The sequence below is a fragment of the Musa acuminata genome, chromosome BXJ1-11 (assembly GCF_036884655.1).
Source record: "Musa acuminata AAA Group cultivar baxijiao chromosome BXJ1-11, Cavendish_Baxijiao_AAA, whole genome shotgun sequence".
Lineage (NCBI taxonomy): Eukaryota > Viridiplantae > Streptophyta > Magnoliopsida > Zingiberales > Musaceae > Musa > Musa acuminata.
The window spans coordinates 23,456,362-23,476,628 of NC_088337.1; the positions used below are offsets into that span (position 1 = coordinate 23,456,362).

Consider the following 20,267-nt stretch of genomic DNA (forward strand, 5'->3'; position numbering starts at 1 on the left):
ACTTGCAGAAAATAAGCCGTGACACGTGAAAATGGAGCTGTTTTGGGCAGTTCAGCCCGGCGCGGCGAGCGATCGCACTATAGCACTGCAACTTGTTCGAACTTGCATTTATACAAGCAAAAACACACAAAACTAAGGCAAAACATGCTGCCATGTCGCGGTACAAGCATGCAAAAGCGACGAACAGTTTATTGAACAAAGTTGTTGCGGGTGCACGACGACCGTTTGTGACAGCTCGTTGAGCGGATGTTCCTGCGACATTTGAGGCCCTCCTTCTAGTGCTAAAATATTGAGAGGAAGTGTCATCGACGATTGAGTCAACTAAGCTTGGTCTTGACCCAAAGGTATAGGGATGTCTTAGGGACCTTCGTGGTGGCCTTGGTGTGATTGTAGTGGCTCCGAGGAGGTCTTCATGTAACTTTAACCTACTCAAGATAATTTTGAGATCGACTCAGTGGAATCTGGCTTCTCTATAGGTTCTTGTATAAAGGTAAGTGTTGAGAGCGGTTTCTCGACCTGGCCCCTCTAACTCTTGAGTTAATTCAGGAGGTTATATGGGGTGTGAGAGGTTTTTAGAAGAAATGTTCGACCCTTGGGTCGATTTTTATACTTGATCGGCTGAGTGGATCCTCTATAATGATCTCAACATCCGACGACAGTGATAAAAAGGAGATACAAGCCTAAATAAACTTTTGTAAACTATTATCGATGGAGGTTGATAGTCTATAACAACCTCCAATGTAAATAGACTTTTTTTCTTCCATATCAATTGTGTGATTGTGAAAATATTTCATATATATATATTATATAATAGGTTGTCAAATACATGTATTACAAACAAGCAAACAAAAAATATATATTTATTTATCTTAAATCGGAAATAAATACTCGAAGGCCCTGCGAGGCACGTATATAAGCTACTGTAGGACCGATAGGACCCCTTTCTCGTTACATCTGAAGCGCTTCGTCCCGCGATTCAAGGGTTCGCCCGTATCCCCCTCGCCGCTTCTCCGCTCTCCCCGTCTTCTTCTTCTTCTTCTTCTCAAAGCCTCCTCGAATTCGATCCCCTTGGAGCCCTCCCTTCCTCTCCCCCTATTGACGACCAATTCGCCTCGCCTTCTTTCTGCGGATCGCGTTTTGCCGTTCATCGATCTGCTCCCCCTTCAAGAAGTCCTCATAGAGGCGCAGATCGGGGTTCTAGGGTTCTGCTCCCGTCCCTCGGGTCTTCTTGCTGCGTCCGGGGGATCAGCAGACCGAATTGGCGAGCAGGTGCCCGAGTCCGGAACCCTAGATCTGGGGTTGGGGCGTCCGAGGAGCTCTCGGGGTCTTTCGATTTGGCGGCCGTCACGATGTTCTGGCGCATGACCGGATTGTCTCAAGCGTCTCCGGTGAGTCTCTCCGTGTTGGTGGATGTGATTTTTTGTTCTTGCCGCCTTCTGTTTTACGTGTTGTGATTGATGATTGAGAATTGGTTTCGTTTTGGCGCGTGCAATTGTCGAGGGTTTAGTCTTCCAGTTAGCTGTTTGTTCTGCGCATTGTGCATCTTCGTTCTTTTTTCCTTCCTTGTATTTTGAATCTGAGAACTCGATCGATCCCGTGGGTTAGTTCATTGTCTTTGAAAACGATTTAAGGCATCGATACTACTAGTAAAGAGATACTAAATAAGTATGATTTTCTTGATTTGGCAACAGGACAAAAGATTTGGCTTTTTGACTTTGACGGTCAAACTGTCCTTTTTGTTACCAAACATAGTGGAGAACAATGTATGGTTGCAGCACACTTTTCGTTCATGTCATCTTTCTCCACCAACATTTCCTATCCTAGGTAGTTACACTTAGCTTGATGACATGGTCCGTCTGACATTATCTCTTGGATGATCCGGCAGGAGAAGAACATCGATCACTTCTTTGTTAGGATGATTGACTGGATTATTCAGATTCTGTAGTGCAGGCTGTACCAATTAGTGCACTGGGGTGCAGTTGAGAACTTAGATGGCACTTGAGCAGTTTTAGAAACTTGGGAGTTCAGTCTTACTATATTTTGATCTTGGAACGAGCAATGCTTCTTTGATAAACTATATTTTGTTATTAAATTCCTACCATCACATACATGCATTTTTTCATCAATACTGTAATGGTGCACAATGACACTTTCTTGCACGGCATGCCCTAGGTCTGGATAAGATGACATTGATATCGCAACTAATGGTGTGTGCCTTTTATTGGGCTTCGAGTTAGTGGAGGATGTTGTCCTCGGTAACGTCGAATGATTGAAAAGAGTTTATATAGCTAGAGCAATTGATGTGGGACCTAAGGGTTGTTGTTGCTGATAACTTGATATGCAGTAGTTCCACCATATTAGTAGCTCACATGCATCTATGTTATGCAGTTATTATTTTCTTGGAGACCAGTGAGTTCTACTGTGATTTCAATGGATTATTTTGCTGTTGAGTTGGATTTATGCTCTTCAATTGATCATATGCCAGGACAGGCTTGGTTTCTGACTTGTGGTTGCTAATGTTTATGTTGTTATCTTCTTTGGCTCTGGAGGCTTTGTATCCACAATTTCAAATTACAACATATGTGACAGCTACGTGGTTGCTTGGTTTTATTCACCATGAGAACTTTGGAACCGTTTCTTTTGATGTTTAAACTCTTTTTCTTCACCTTTTTGGCTTTTTTTTCTTCTGTATACTAGTCATCTGAATGCAGTTTTCCTTATCGATACTTATCCTCGTCTGCTGATGAATTTTACTGTTTTCTCTCCTACATTTGCATTGTTGCTATTAGTTTATAATGCATGTAAAACAAGCATTTTTTTCATACTAGTTCCTATTTGTTTCAGGTGGACGCCATTTTGGAGAAGGAGAATTTTACCTTGGAAGATCTTCTTGATGAGGATGAAATAATCCAAGAATGCAGAGCATTAAATACTCGTCTTATAAATTTGTAATAGTTTGTTTTACTCTTTTGTTGATTGCCTGATCCATGTTCAAAAAGACTTTCTTCTAATCCTATGCTGTTACATAGAGAGATAATGATCTTATAGAAGGATACTAAAAATTACATTAGCATATCCTTTTCTATATACACAATTCGTTGGCGTAGTAGCTAATGCTGAATAAACTAAGTCACCAGAAACATCCTGGAACTGCTTGGTATATGCTTTTTTGTATCAGCAGACCATTTGTCTATTAGTTAGTCACAAAGAAGCAATGGGTGGTACAAAATCAATTGAAATTGAAATGTGGAATATTCTTATGAATTTATTTAACCAAATGCCAATAACTTCACCAGCATGTGGCTGTGGCAGTGCTCCCTTTCCACGAGGCAAAAGAAAGAAATTCTCGCAAAAAAACCTTGGAAAAACAGCACACACTGCTCAGATAAATATATTAATAACCAGGTTAAAAGAAAAAAAAAGGTTCAAGAATGGAACTAGCAATCAACCTGTCTAGCTTTGAGAAAATTAATTATGCTAATATAACAGACTGTAAAGTTGTTTGAATTGTTTAAGATCTTCAGCGCATACATTCTTGTATTGGAATGTTTATATTTACTTGCATCGGAATGTCTAAGCAGAAAGAGAATGATGAAATTGAGGAACAAAAATTGTGCAATTTGGAAAATTTTAGGCATGAAAAAGTTTTTAGTGAAAGAACAAGAGAAAGAAGGAAAGATGGAAGGAAAAGTAGAGTGGATCAAGGAACTACTTGCACTGCCACAGCCGATGCGCTGTGCTACACTGGCTTTTGCCACTCCCACCGGCAAGGGAGAGAAAAGGTGTGTGTGGTTGTTTTTTTTTGTCAGGGGGTGGATAGAGTAGTAACATCACATGTCAGGGCATCTAGCGCATGGATGATTAGTTAAAAGTAGTTGAAAGACTCAATCACAGATAACTATTTGATTTAGTAATTTTTCTAGCTAGTAATAAAATTACTCAACTATCTTTTTCACAGGAATCAATCAGGAACCTTTAATGGTGATATCCTGTTTCCCCTTTGGTTGTTGATGGTTGCTTGTTTGCTTTTTTTTTCTTCTTTTAGTTGTACTCTCATTTATGCTTTCATAGGTATACACTGTGTAACATCTGCACCTCTTTTCGCTTTTTCTCAAATTCATTTTCCACTTAATTAGTATGTAAAAGAAGTAAAGTACGAAGTACAGCCTCATGATATTAAGTTCTATTATGATGTGATTGTAATTTAGTTGATTGATTGTACATGGTGTTAGCTAGGAAAGTTTTTTCGGGATAGTTTGTTCCTTGTCTTAGTTCTGTATGACTCTAAATGTATGCTGATCTTTTTAGTTTCGGGCAATAAAATGGTATACTTATAAAAAGGGATAAACCACCATTTATCTAGTAGGGAGGGGAAAAAGTATTTCATTTCTCTGCAAGTATAAAGTGCCTCCTGTATCAACCTAAAGTAGTTGACATTGGATGCATGCCTGGGCATGAGCTATTTTTCGGATTGCCAGATGCCTCAATACTTATTAGACTCTACATTTTAAAAACTAGCACTGCTTTGAACTTTTCCAACAATGTATCTAACTCTTCTTTATGATGTTTATGATGTTGGAATTGTCTATCAGTTTTTTCCTCTATGAGAAACAAGCACTTTCCCAGTTACACATCAATTTTGAAATTGGAAGCAATCATGAGAGGTCTTTTATAATTTTTATAATATTTTATTCTATTTAACATAGTAAATTATGTGGTGTAATTATTATAGTTATTTTTATATGTCCTTTTATTCAACATTTTTATTATTGTTGAATGTGGAACTTAGGTTTTGCATGAATTGCACTTTTTTCGATCTCTTCAATGGTCTTCATTAGCCATTTATTGTTTCCTTATTGTTTCATATGTAGTTTGAGAGAAAAGGTCCAAGTGGAGCAATTGCTTCATTATATAACGGAGGAGCCGCCTGAGGATGCCGATAAGAAGCATAGTTTCAAGTGAGCCATAATTTGTTTGTCATATTACTCATGCTTCAACACTTCTGCCACATGATTATTTGTTGAATTTGGTCTTCAATATAGGTTTCCGTTTATTGCATGTGAGATATTTACTTGTGAGGTTGATATCATATTGAGGGCTTTAGTTGACGATGGACAGGTAAATGTCTCTATTAAACCTTTAACAGCCTGTGCGATATTGAAGATCACCACTCTTTTTCAAATTGCTACTGACTGCACCTCCTTTTTTTTCGCTTGTTTCAGCTTATGGACAAGTTATTTTCCTTCCTCAAGCCGGATCACCCGCATAGTACATTGTTGGCTGGTTACTTTAGTAAGGTATCCATAACATCCTTTGTGTAGGATTTAGCCAAACATGTCATAAGTGATTCTTCAGCATTTTTAAGCTCTTCTTTCTGGCTAACAGCAGTTATTGCAAATGTTATGTTGTTTGGAAAGGTTGTGATATGCCTAATGATGCGGAAGACAGGCCTTTTTCTCAACTATGTTCAGGTATGTGCAGTTCATGTAGTCAAACAAGAAACTTTTTTTTCCCTGTGTTATTTGTTGATTAGTTACATTAGTATATATCTTTGTTGTGAAATTCAGTTACAAATTTACTGAAAGCATATCTAGAAACAATCTTCTGTTAGGAAGGAAGATGATTTGGCTAATCAGCAGCAGCATCGGGCATTGGGGAATTGCTCAACTTCTCCACAGTAGAAATTTCCTTCACTAAAATTATCAGCTCGGGGTGAATGACTAAATTAGCACACACCTGAAGTAATATGTTAAGAATGCTAAACTTGAATCAAACAATGGACTATCGTTGGGTTTTGCTTGATCAATGATGGCAGGAGCATGTTTGCAGAAAATCAAGCTTGTTAGGAGCATGCTGATAAGCTTGTTAGGGGCCTTACACAATTTTCATACTTGGTGGGCACATTACTATTAATATGCCACAGGTAAAGGTGATTAAGCCTGGGATCGTTAATTACATTTTCAGACAATCCAATGCCTTGGATTGACTGTAACAATTGCACAGTGTGGAATTCATCTCATTTGATGTAGTTGTGTTAGTGGATGAGAAAGGGTGTGATGTCCCTTCCATTAGTCTTGTACATGGGACCTGATACATTTGTTCACTTGGGTTTGTGGCTTTTGTTATTAGTCTCGTCTTCCATGTGTATTTAATTGTATAATGAGTTGCTACTTGTATGCTTTTTGCTGATAACCCTGTTGAAGACATTTAGAAATGTACATTGCATAACACTGATAAAGGACAACTGATCCTTCCTGTATTCAAAGAACCAAATGTCTGAGAATCATCATTTGGCATGCATTTTCTTTATGCATGTTTTGCTTTAGGATAGTACTGGTAAGGAGGATGACCCCATCCTATTGGTGTGCTGATGTATAATGTGATAGTTTGATATCATAACTATCTGATTTTTTCTATTCACTTTTTTTGAATTGCCCATCAATGGACTATTTCTAGACATAGGTTGATGATTTTTGTGGTTTCTTTCTGACTTTTTTTTTATGCAATAGCCTTATTGAGCCTTATTTCAGATCTGCATATATCTTTCTTTCTTTTGCAAAAGTCTCTGAAGTTTCCAACAAAAGGGAAAAGAAATGGTAGAAACTATGATATAAAACATAATATAACTTACCTCTACGATCATATTTCATTGTTTTAAATGGGATTATAATCATCATCCACATTCCTCTCCTAGCTGGCGACTGACATGTTGCGGGGCAGCTTTTATATAAAGTTCTCATTAAAAAAAGACAAAAGGAAGCAAATTAAAGAGAGAGAAAAGGAGGGAGGGAGGGATACCTGCTTAACTGACCTTTGCCCTAGCGTTCACGATTAATCTCTTCAGTGGCAAGTCATCTTGGCTCTGTCTTGTCTTCATATCTGATTCCACATAGCTTGGGCCCTAGAAGATTGAATTGTCAGGAAAAACAAGAGAGGATGTGCCATTTTTGTCTTAGGTGTTTATTGTGGTTCAAAATACTGAACTAGTCTACATTAGAACAACCACCCCCTCTTTCCAAAAATATAAATACTTGCATGAGAGCAGTTTTGCCTATGTGGATGACACTTTCTGAATCCTGTCATCAGTTTTCGTTTGCCTTCTGAGATTTTGATTTAATTTTTAAAACCGTAGATGGTACTAACTTATCTCTGTATAAAAGTGCCGCTGAGTGAACTAAATTCTGCATCTTGGCATGTATGGTAGCCATGATCAAGAGGGCTGATTACCCTTTATTCACAAAGGGTGTCACTGAGAAAGGTGGAAGAAACATCTATCTTTTTTATGTGTTAGTTACTGGATAAGGCTTGTTAGATGTTGTTGTGTTAAAAAAGAGCATTTTGTACAGGTTCTGCTGTATTTTGGTGAAAAGAGTCAAAAAGTTGAATGATGTTATCATTAGTTGTTGAGGGTTGAAATCTTCTGTGGAAGAGACACCACAAGCAATGTGCAGGAGCAATGTAATTTGCGCTGCTTTCTCCACTATCTTGAACCTGTGTTTTCAAGTTGTTTTACAACTTCTGCAAGCCAGATAGTTTGATTTCCAAAGGGATATTAACTATCAGTACATAAATATGTATTATTTGCCAAAGTTCATGTTCCAGTTTGTACATGTTTTCTGATATCATTTGCATAAATAAGTATTTGCACTTGACATTTCCTTGTTATTGTCTAGGGTCACCCAGAAATAATTCGTGAACTTGTGGACCTCATTGGGATCACATCTATAATGGAGGTTAGTGGTTCAGTTTCATTATGTTTATGTGAAGTTGATATGCAACTATGAAAACACAGCTACTAGCTTTTTTTTTTTTTTTTCATCTAGTTCTGATGTTGACATGTAAGGCAGGTACTCATTCGATTGATTGGTGCTGATGAAAATATGCACTCCAACTACACGGACACAATTCAGTGTTTGGAAGATGCTGATATTCTTGAGATGATCGTGGATAAGTTCAGGTCATCGGTATGTGATATGTCTTGTATCATCATTTTAGATTAGTCCTTTTTGGAGACTTGCTATAAGGAAATAAAGAAGACATGTTCCTATATGAGACATAAGCTATATACCAAGTTACCAACAACCAAGGTTTTTAATTTCGAATGATACTGTCCGTACCGGGTGGTACGTACCGGTCCGCCAGCAGACCGGTACGTGGACTGCCCGCTATCGGATTGATCGGCGATGGTTGATTTTGACCGTCGCCGCCCGCTACGGGGTGGTATTAGTCGAGGGACAAGGAAGAAGAGGGAGAAGAAAAGGGAGAACCTGGAGATTCGACGTTGCTCTCCCTTAACGATCTCGATCTGTCGTTGCCCTCCCTCACTGGACGCTGCATATGAGATGTTGCCTCCTCGTTTGAGGTGACGAGGCCTCGGTGTCGTCGGCAACTTTTCCTCATCCACGCGAGGAGAAGAAGCCTCGGTGACGAGAAGAAACGAGGCGACGTCGTCCTTTTTTAATTTTTTAATTTTTTTATTATATATATATATATATATATATATATATATATATATATATACTGAGTGGTATGCCAGAGTGTACCGCTCGGTTTACTTGTACCGTACCGAACTGAGCATGATACTCCGGTACGATACGAAATTGTGAATCTTGCCAACAACAATAACAACAAGTGCAATAACAAGCTTTAAATGTCCCAACTATTTAGGATCAGCTAATATGGATCTTTTTTTGAGATTGAGCTTTGACCAAGAATATATCTAAATCAGGATTATTGAAATCTTTTTTAAATTGTTTCTAATACAGTCTCATTAGGTCATTTTCTATGTCTTTCTCCACCATTAATATTGTATGATCTATAGCCAAGTAAAAGAATTTCTTGATCCTAATTATCTGAATGGGTGACTTCTTTCTAATCTGACAATTTTTGAACAGGACTCACCGGAAGTCCATTCCAATGTAGCAGAAATTCTTTGTGCCATTACTCGATGTGCCCCTCCAGCACTCGCAGCTAAAATTTGTAGCCCAAGGTAAACATGATATAAGAGTTCTGTTTAATGCAAGCTTGTCATAGAAGTGAACCTGTTGATCATTTGGATCTTGAGCTTTGTTCTATCTTCTGATTATTTTATTATGTTTTCACAATGCAGTTATGTGGGAAGATTGTTTCATCATGCACTGGAAGATTCAAGACCTAAACCTGTGCTAGTGCACGCCTTGTCTTTCTGCATATGTTTGTTAGATCCTAAACGACTGGTAGCATCTTCCTATCAAGCGTTTAGAAGCCAGCTAACTCATGGATCATTAGTTATTGCTAGTCAAGAAACAGTTGAGGGTATGCTTGGGAGACTAGGTATGTTGTTGCTTTTGTTTGTGCTTGGGATACTTCTATTGTAAGATTTACAATTTGTTTATCTTATTTTTATAGGTTTAATATTTTGAGTTTCAAGTTTTAGTAGATTAGGATGCTTGTGATAAATTACAACCAGCTCTATTATTCCCTTTTATTTTTGGCTTTATTGCCCATCATTATCCTATATCTCAAAATAATTTCAGACTTTGAGTTGCTTATTTAACAACTTCCATTATATGTCTGGTGAGACATTGGTTAGTGCACTATTGCACGATTGATGGGTCTCGGTTTCAATTCTATGTATGACGTCTTATATGCTATTTAATATATTGACAATTTCTTTCTAAAAAAACTTACAGAATCCTCTCCATGCCAACTTTTTTGTTTGGATTATATGATTCTTGTTGGTGTTGTATGGGTCCTGTGGGATCTTGAAATTAGATGCAACAGTAGTCTTCTTTTCTAGCAAGTGTAATAAATGTATATTCTTTTAAAGCCTTGATTCTATACACATCAGGAAATCAATTAATCAACATCTGATTAGGCTTTTTTTTAAAGTTTAGTGGTTACATGAGTATTCCTTGTGATGAAACAACAAACCTTGAGAGGATGACCTTTAAGATTTTATGGTTTGATCCTGAGCCACAGCCTTGGATCATATCTCATTACCACGGTCTTGGATCGTATCTCATTGCCACAATATTCATGGTTAAAAATACTGTGCATACTGGTCAGTACAAGTTGGTATTTACCAGTCTGACATCCAGCTGAAATGTGAACAGAATGATTTCGATTGGTTTGGTCTGGTATGGGTTGTATTGCTTGGTGAACTTCCAGTAGATAAGCAAATCAGTGTGAGATTGTAAGTCCACAACCCGGTACTAGTCTTGAAACTTTTTTTTATTTATGATAGCTGTGATGATTGTTCTTTTTCTTTCTCTCTCTTCATGCAAATTCTCTATTCGCTTGTCACTTGATACCCATATCAATTTTTTTTTTGACAGCTGTCGTTTCTTTACCTTTCTTTCTCTCCTCTCATGTGCCTCCTCCCTCCCTCTCTCTCTCTCCCCCTTCTCTCCTCTGTCATCTTCCTCCTTCGCTCTGCCATGTTGCTGCTTTCTCTTCTAGGTCGTTGTCTCCTCGTCCACCTTCTCATTCTCCTTTGGCAATCCTCCTGTCTTATCCTTCCCTTGGCGGTACTGATCAATTTAACATGTTGGTACATCAGTAGCAATCCATCTGTCTATTGCTATTATCACTAGACCAAACATTGATTTTGACAGTAAAGTCAAACCCATCATTGGTTTGGACAGCTATCTAATGCTATTGCCACCAGTAAAGTCAAAACCTAGCATTGGTTTTGACAGTAAAAGGATAGATTATTTTCCCTAGTCCAAAGGCCATTGAGGAAGGCCAAACAGAAATGGAGTGGGGTTCCTCCTAACAATGTGTGTGCTTGCAATACTTTTCATCACAAAGATAAGTGCTCGAATACTACACAACAGATTCTGATTTATTCTTTTGGACCTATGAATGTTTACAATTTCATTGGCTTCAATACAATAGTAGTAGCTTATTAAATCCACTAGGTTTAATAAGATTTTGAAGACCATGATTCAATTACTATATATTGAACTTCAACTTCATTATAATTATTTTTCTACATGAGATTTCTATTTTTTTTATTCCTACTCACGAACGATCACTAGGAAGTGATGATTTCCTAATTATTACCTGATTTTCTATTTCTTACCTGTACTTTTTTAAGCACATAATTGCTGACATTTCATTACACTCCATTCTAATTTTTCACCATCAACACTATTATGTGCTTTAAAGTTTAAACCTCGAAAGCTTCCAGTTGTAGGAAATATTCAAACATGTTGAAAGTTCTTACTTGAGACTAAAGTCGAAGTTCATCTCATAAGACTTCTAAATATTGTTATGGGTATATATTTTTATGGTATCAAGCACAAATGTTGTCATGCATTGCATTCTTTGTTGTCTGTCCCAACTTCCATTTTGATAGTAAAGTATTATACTGAATTTATTTTTTTTGTGTTTTTCTTGGTAGTAGTCTTTAAAAGTTTCTATGTGAAGTTTTCTATAATTGTTTATAACTTTGGTGTTCTCTATATCAGCTTCTGTATTTGCTTTTCTATTCATTCAAACATGAAACAGGTGATTTACTGAAATTGTTGGATATTACTTCATCGGATAGTGACTTACCGGCCACATATGGTAAACTACAGCCTCCTCTTGGGAAACAACGTTTGAAGGTATTGTGTAAAGTTTGATTGTGTTTATGAGTTTATATTTGCCAAAGTTAATGAATAAATAATGTCCTTTTTAGTGTAAACTTGTAGTTTTTGGATATCTAACTTAGAACAAGATATAATATTTATCTCATGTTATAGGCACCATATTAATTTGGCATTTATTACATAACTAAAAACACTTTAATTGCCTGAAAATGCATAATTATTTGTTAATATGTTGATATATGCTTTATTGCCTAAAAGTTCAAACTACATGCCAAATTTATGTAGTTTATGCCTTATGATGATGATGATGGCTTACCATTTGGGCTGCATATATCTTCAGTACCGAATGACTTTTCTAGATTTATTAATGTTTAAATAATGCATTGAAGTACTTGCTCATGTTATGTGGGATTAACTTGACCCAAAATTTTCATGATGCCTTCATGCTAATAATAGTTTAAAATGGCTTTTTTTTGTTTTCAGATTGTGGAGTTCATCTCTGTTTTGTTGACAATCGGTAGTGAAGCTGTTGAAAAAGAATTGATCCGGCTGGGAGTAATAAAGCATGTCATAGATTTGTTTTTTGAGTAAGTTGCGCATCTGATTGACTTATTATTTGGTCAACTATTGACCTTATCACTAAAATTTATAGCATTGAAACTTCATGGAAATTGTAGGTACCCTTTCAATAGTTTTTTGCATCATCATGTCGAGAATGTTATAGGATCGTGCTTAGAGAGTAAGAGGACTCTGTTAATCGAACATATTTTGAATGATTGTGACGTTGTTGGCAAAATTCTTGCGGCAGAAAAGCAGCCTTCCTTGTCAACTGATTCTTTTAAGGTATGGAGTTTGTATAATACCTTAGTTGTTCTAGATAATATAACAGTTTGCTACTAGAATTCTTAAGATTATGTTTCGTCATGTTCTATATGTGTGCCTCAGTCCCCAAGTTAACTTTGTTTTGTATATTATTCATTTGTTCTCTTTCTTAAAGATAACATCAGGATGTTCTTTAACAACCTTGCAAGTTTAAAATTTCATTGTAGGCTACAGTGTCTGCAGAGGGACGGATACCTCCAAGAATAGGAAATATAGGTCACATGACACGCATTGCAAACAAGCTTGTTCACTTGGGAAATAACAGGAGCATAATCCAGACACACTTGCAGGTCAGTCGACTTTCTTAATTTTAATAGAAGTATGGTTTGTAAACATATTGAAATTTATCATGGTCAAATTTAAAAGCCAAATTGATGAAAAAATTGGGTGTAATGTGGACTTTGTTTGATGCGGCAGTTAGAAGCTTTACCTGTCATTCAAAGGTTTTTTATAATGAAAACTTTAGTGTTTGGACCAAGGATTGAAACACCGTACCGTTTTGATGTTTCGAGCTTGGTTTGGTATGGTATGGTACCGTGTACTGCGTAGTACACTAGGGCGTACCGAGCGGTACACCTAATTTATGCGTAAAATCCTTCGAAAATAAAAAAAAGTTAGGATAGAGTTTTTAAGTTAGAAATAAATATAGTAATAGTATAAGTTTAGCAAAATTAATGTAAATTAGGTAAGAATAGTATCATATATCTTTTTCAGACTTTGAGAAATAGTCTTGTGCAAGGTTCGTATTTCAATCCGTTACGGATTGTCCTTCTGTAAATATTGAAATATCTACAAAAAAATCATTTGAATTGTTAGACTATTTTGTTACAATATAAACTCTAAATTTCAAATGAATTAAATAATCATATATGTAGATATACCTAATTGTTGATCCTACCACCAAAACGAACGACAGGCCTCCACAGGTGGTGGATTGTGGTCCTCGATCCTATATATTTGCATTTCAATATGATATGTCTGTTGGACTCAATCATGAAATTGATCTTACAACATAGTGTATTGATATACCGTATGCCATTGGTGCATCAATGTGGTGATGATCGTAGGCTGATCGTCATGAATCACATTTGTCCGAGGCAGCTCCTGAGGCATAAATTTCTCTTTCAACACTATAAATATATCAAACACCCTAATAGGTATTAAAGACTTTAAATTGACCTAAAATCGATTAAATTTTGATTAAATCATCATTAAAATAACTAATCGCAACCTTAAATAACTTTAATAAAACCTAATTAACCTAATTAAACCTAGTTTACCATCATAAATATGTCAAACATATAAAAGAAGGATTAAATACGTAATTTGATCCAATATAGTTCAAATTACGATGAAATCATCGTTAGATATACTAATTACATGATTAACATAGTTAATTACTCACTAATTGGTTCTCTTTCAACATTATAAACATGTCAAACACCCTAATAGATATTAAAGATATTGAATTGACATAAAATCGATCAAATTTTGATTAAATTATCATTAAAATGATTAATCACAGCATTCAATTACTTTAATAAAACCTAATTAAACTTATTTTACTATCATAAATATCTTTTAATAATTAATATGCATGAAATATAAATATTTGACCTATTAAGTATCTAATTTTGAATTAATCAATTAAACACACTAATCATAATATTAAAGATCTTAATTACTCTCACTCTTTAATTAAAGAAAGAGAATACATACCTCTTCATTAGAAAGTTCTTCCTCTTAATCTTCCCAAATTAGCCTCGATTCAATTCACAAATTGTTGTTTTGTAGAGTTTAATAGAGCTCAAATATCAGAAAAAAAGAGTTCGAGATAGTTTAAGAGAGTATGAGAATGAAATGGAGTGAAATAGGGGAGAAAAAGAGTTTAAAAACCTATGAGTTGACCATTGGAGCACTGTTGCTGATCGGTAACGGTTGAAATTTCGACCGTTACCGCCCCCATATCATCCGATACGGGGCGATATTAAGCGTTCTGCCCGGTAGCAGGTGGTCCGCGTACTGGTTTGCTGTCGGGCCGGTACATACCGCCCGAACCGGACAGTATTATTCGAAACTGTAAACCTTGGTTTGGACATCCTTATCTTGATTGGTTTATCGTTTGCCTAACTTCTTTTCTATGAGTCTATATACACTTTTTACTCTATTACATTACTTCTTGTTATGATTGGATACTCTTGCTGTCCAAGTTCTGAAGACAATCTTGCTACTTGCATGCACTTTAGGACTATTCCTTTCTTACTTTTCTGCAGATTGTGCTTCAATTAAATTTCAAAGCTTGTAATTGTATTAATTACCTTTGCTTCTGATGCTATACTTCATTGTATAAACACTCATTCTTATGGCCTGGTCTTACCTGCAGGAAAATAGTGATTGGGTTGATTGGCATAGCAATGTCTTGCTCAAGCGGAATTCTGTAGAAAATGTACATCAATGGGCTTGTGGGTAGGTTATTTCAGGGTTTAAATGGTCACACTAAGATGCTTAACCTTTATTTTTTTTCCATGTGTTGCTTTTCTGTAGATTTTGTTTTTGTTCATTTGAGACTACAACCTAATAAGGTTTCTGAGTTCAGTTTACTTCCTTTTTTATGAATGATGAGTCTATAGAATATGCAGTTGATAGCAAAAGAACTATTCATGTAGTAGGATAGTGAGAGTTTTCAGTGTCCAACATGCTCTCTTAAATTCTGGGTTTTGTATACTTTGTTATTTTATGGTTGTTTTCATTTTAAAGTTTCTCTGGATGGGTTTTAACTTTTTAAGTTTTTAACATAAAATTATCTCATTTTATTGTTGTCGTTTTTCTCTATATATTTTTATTAGGGGGGAACATTCTTTTGCTTGGTAGATGTCCACAGTGCAACAAATTTGACTATTCTTTGCATTCTCATCTTTGTTATATATGGTGAATGTGATCATTTCAATTTAGATCTTTGCCATTGTTGATCTCCTAGGGTAACTATATCTCTCCTTCACTTGTAGTTACTTGGATGCCAGCCTTTGAAGGGTTTAATTGCCAAACTTTTAGTTGCAAAAGGCAGTTTTTAGAATTTTGGGGATGCATATTTGACTTTAAAATTTTATATATTCCATTGAAATTTTCAAATATTGGTTGGACTTGTATGTATTGCCTGGTATTTCCTAGTTCAACCAAGCACCACAACCTGGTATTTGCTAGTTCGACCAAGCACCACAACTAGACCATAGAGGTAGTATCAGTTACTATTTAAGTTTTTTCTTCGTACCACCTTGTGTGCCAAATGGGTTTGGCCAGTTGATGTAACCAGTAACCAACTTGTACTTATAAACTTTGTTTCCACATAAATCTTGATAAGGCCACAGTTTTGGCTAATTATGGCAGTTAGAGCATATATAGCTTTTTCCTTCTATTAGTTGATTATATAGGATGGTTATGCTTATGCATAGGAATTGGTTTAAATGTATCATCATTTGTTATATTACGATCAAAGGCATGATTGTAGTTGTTTTATATATAATGGATTGAGTGCTTACATAATATTAGTACCATTTTTTAAAACCTTTGGTGCATCCTATACTAAAAAAATCAGAATGAACATGCTCTTGCGGAATATTTTGGAACTTGGTTATCTCATATATTGCAGTATTATATACTTATTTTCATGCATATATCTGGATACTGGTATTTTAAGCTGTCCAAGGCTGGAAACAGGCAGATATTCAGAAAATTAGAATTTTCTAGGAGAGTTCACTTGATTGATGACCTACAGTAATTGAACTTAGTTCATCTTTACATGACAATTTGTCAAAGCATTAGAGCTTCCTTAATAATCTCCATTGTTTTTCTCTTTTAGGTATGATTTATTCAAATACTTGAATTATGTAAACTGATTGCTTGCTCAGTGATTTAGTAACATATTTGAAATTTTGTACCATTGTTTTTACAGAACCATTACCAACTTTATGCTGCACTAAATTATTTAATAAAAGTTATGCTATTTGTACAGACTAAGAACTTTTTACATTTGTGACCATCTACACCTTGTTGGATATTCCATGGATTAAAATGGTTTTCACTATTTATTAGGCGTCCAACCACACTACAGGACCGAGTTAGGGATAGTGATGATGAGGACTTCCGAGACAGGGATTTTGATGTGGCAGCACTGGCTAATAATTTGAGTCAGGCATTTCGATTGGGGATTTATACTAATGATGATATTGAAGAGGTAACATAAGGATGCACCTGAACCGTCTATGTTATTAAAAATATTGTTTTTGCTTGCTTACTGTTAAGTTTCATCTGTGAATCATTTCTTTTTTCAGACTATCTGCAGTAAGTTTGGTTTGATTTGATATACCTTTAAATTTCACTTATCACACTGTGTGCGGTGATCAAAGGCTGCACGTTACTTGCTACAGTCCTAGGTGCTGATGGGCTTGGGTTGACACAATTCCTGCAGTGTTTCAGCATGCCCTTGGAATAGGAATACATCTAGTCCAATATGCTTCTGATGCAAGCCATGTATTGCCCATATCAAAATTTGAGTAATTGCTGGTCTTATGACTGGCTTCATAACTGCATTGCCCGATGAGTGATACATACCACTAGAAACAATTATTAGCATGTGCACAATAGCTTCAGCAATCCTTGCTTGGCAATGTTGTGTAAAATTAAGTTTGACATGTGTGATATGAGTGGCTTGATTAAGGATTAGCTTCAGCAATCCTTTCTGGTCTTATTACTGGCTTGATAACTGCATGGCACGATGAATGATATATACCACAACAAACAATTATTAGCATGTGCACAATAGCTTAAGCAAACCTTGCTTGGCAATGTTGTGTAAGATTGAGTTTGACATGTGTAATATTGGAGTGGATGTGTCCTTTTCTGATTAACATGTAAGAGAATATTAGAGGTGTACTCACAGCTGTTCTAGCATGATAAACAAACACATCATTCTTATTTAGTTCTGGAAAATAGATTGCTTGGAAGCAAACACCTTTCTTGTTTTGTTAGAGCTGACATTGTGAGACATTAATTATGCTTAATGATTTGGTAACATCAAAGATATTTGCAAACCTGATTTTCACCATTCGCACAATAGTTAAATGATAAAAAATTATCTCAAGACACAGGGTTGTGTATATACTATCTGGATTCGTTGTTATTGATAATTTATCAATGTTTTTGGCTGCTGGGTGCAGGCTCAAGGATCTTTTGAACGAGATGATGATGAGGTATGGTACAATGTCACAGTTAATACTTTTTGTTTTTGTTGTCAATTTTCGAAAGGTTTTCTAGTGATGGAATGGGTAACTGTTGGGTTATAAACCTTGGGGTGTTGGTTGCAGTGATTTAAAAAGCGCTAGGCGCCAAAGTCCAAAAATGCCCGAGGCGTTAGGCGCTTGGCCAGGCGCTCGCCCGAGCGAAGCGAGGCGCTAAAATATAAAAATATATAATATAATTATTTAAAATTTTAAATAAAAATATACTATTTTAAATAAAAATTCTAGTCGCGAGCAGAGGGAAGGCTCGCGGGAGGCGCGAGCAGCGGGAGGGCTCGCGGGAGTCGCGAGCAGCGGGAGGGCTCGCGGGAGTCGCGAGCAAAGGGAAGGCTCGCGGGAGGGCTCGCGGGAGTCGCGAGCAGTGGGAGGGCTCGCGGGAGGCGCGAGCAACTGGAGGGCTCGCGGGAGCCGCGAGCAGCGGGAGGCGCGAGCAGCGGCAGCGGGAGCAGGAGCGACGAGCAGCGAGATCGGGAGCGGCAGCGGGTTAGGGTTGGGTAAGGGTTATATCGGTTTAGTTGGTTCGATTGAACCAACTAACAACCGAACCAGGATCGAACCAGACCTAAAATCTTGGTTCGGTCACTTGGTTTACCTAGGCGCTCGCCCGAAGCGCCCAACGCTTGGGCTCGGGCGAGCGCCCAGGCGGCGCCTGTTTGAAGCGCGCCGCCTGGGACATTAGCGAGGCGCTCGAGCCTCGCCTCGCCCGAGCGCCTAGGCGAGCGCTCGAGTGCCTCTTTCAATCACTGGTTGGTTGGATGCAGTCTCAAAGAAATAAGCTGTTTCTTTTTATTTTCTTAATTCTATTTGATATGCCAATTACATGAAGGTTTCACTTGATTTTCTACTATTTCACTTCTCATGCTATTATCCAAATCTGGATGAGGTAGGACATGGTGAACTTGTCAGTGCTCTTCAACCATATAGTTGAGTTTGTATTCATCTGGTCCAAAGGCATTTAGATATTGGATAATTTTTGCAGGATGTTTACTTTGATGATGAATCTGCAGAAGTTGTCATTTCGTCTTTGCGTCTCGGGGATGACCAGGACAGGTAGTTGCAATTTTTGTGAACATCCCTGATATGCCTGCCCGCCAACCACTTGATTGATCAAGCTGATTGAAATTCTCTGGCTTGTGCAGTTCCATCTTCACAAATTCCAACTGGTTTGCTTTTGAAAATGATAGAGGGGTCAACGATCGTCTAACAGATTCTCCTACTTCATCGTCACCGAATTCAAATGAGAAATCACCTGATGTAGATGAGCCCGATGAGGTGGTTATTGGTGATAACAAAGATCTAAATGACATGGGAACATCTTTGCAAGCGACAGTTCTAGGAACCACTTCAGGAGAAACTCAGGCTACTGTCTCAGGGAATGGTCCTATCAATGAGCCCAAAGAGGGCACTAGTGACTCAAGTATAAGTGAGGATGAGAAACCACCAGGGTGGGTTGAATGGAGAGAGACGCTGGGGTCTGACATAGCTGGTATAAATCCAACTGCAGATATTCCGAATGGTCAGTTTGAGATGGAGAAAGATGTAGATAATGAAGTTACACCTAGTACAGATGATTGTCAGCCTCCATCTGGAGACGCAGAAACAGAGAGACCAGATGTGGATGAAGGTGGATCACCAGGACCTACTGACATTCCTGCTGAAGAACTACCAGAGTCCAGTAAGCGTAATCTATGTGGGGACTCACCTGGATCTCCTCAAATCACCTACGCTGGTTTAAGTTCGGAGCCACTTGGACATGAATCTGCTGCTGAAGATTCAGAACATGAGAGGACTTCTGACAATGTGGGGAAGTGAGTTCAAGATGGACAACACCAGCTCTATATTGATCCAATGATGGTTGCTCCATTCAGATGGTAACCTCGACATTGTTGCTCGCTGTAAAAACTGCAGAGCCCTGTACATCTTGGGAGAAGGCTTTTATGGTACGAGGGCTGATATGTTGTTCTGCCATTTACTGTTGACCTATCACTGCTGTACAAATGACAGGCCAATCTAACATAAGGAGGCACTGGCAACTTGTCTTCATGTTTTCTCGCCGTGCGTGGAAGTTGTTGAAATTGATTGGTGCCAATAATATCATTGGCATGTAGCTGCTCACTCCTATTTTGTTCTTTTTTGTTTCTTTGTTGTACCCTTTGATGCTTAACGGTGTTAAAAATGGTTGTTGATCATATTGAAACATAGGACTACTGTTGTACCCATGGTAACGCTCGCTTCGGATAGTGATGCGACCTTTTTTATTTCTTTTTCTGGTTATATGACAGACTTATATGATTTACGTTCTAACCCATCTTTGGTGCTTGTGAGCTAAGTATAGATGATCGATATATTCTGAAAAAATGCACATCGATGTTAGTTCGAATAATAAAGCCCGCATCATCTTCCTGCTGTTTCCTATAATTGTCTGCATTTAATTGATATCAAACTGTAGGTTTTCCTCGTCTCATCAGAATATTGATGTCATGTGATCCCATGATGTTTCGGCTATCAAAAGCTT

General features: G+C 37.3%; 1 protein-coding gene across 2 annotated transcripts; it reads left to right on the forward strand.

The window, feature by feature from the left end:
- Nucleotides 1-935: 935 nt before the first annotated feature.
- On the forward strand, nt 936-20,056 carry LOC135597303 (uncharacterized). Of its 2 annotated transcripts, XM_065090075.1 has the most exons (19): nt 936-1,388; nt 2,845-2,948; nt 4,872-4,958; nt 5,043-5,118; nt 5,223-5,297; nt 5,418-5,471; nt 7,674-7,733; nt 7,848-7,964; nt 8,895-8,989; nt 9,110-9,312; nt 11,494-11,591; nt 12,060-12,163; nt 12,254-12,419; nt 12,626-12,748; nt 14,842-14,924; nt 16,548-16,689; nt 17,672-17,704; nt 18,732-18,802; nt 18,892-20,056. In XM_065090075.1, exons 1-19 carry the CDS (start codon nt 1,350-1,352, stop codon nt 19,562-19,564), a joined length of 2,403 nt encoding a protein of 800 aa, XP_064946147.1. In that variant the 5' UTR covers nt 936-1,349; the 3' UTR covers nt 19,565-20,056. The 2 variants fall into 2 exon arrangements, with proteins under 2 accessions (XP_064946147.1, XP_064946148.1); XM_065090076.1 differs by lacking the exon at nt 17,672-17,704.
- The last annotated feature ends 211 nt before the right edge of the window (nt 20,057-20,267 follow it).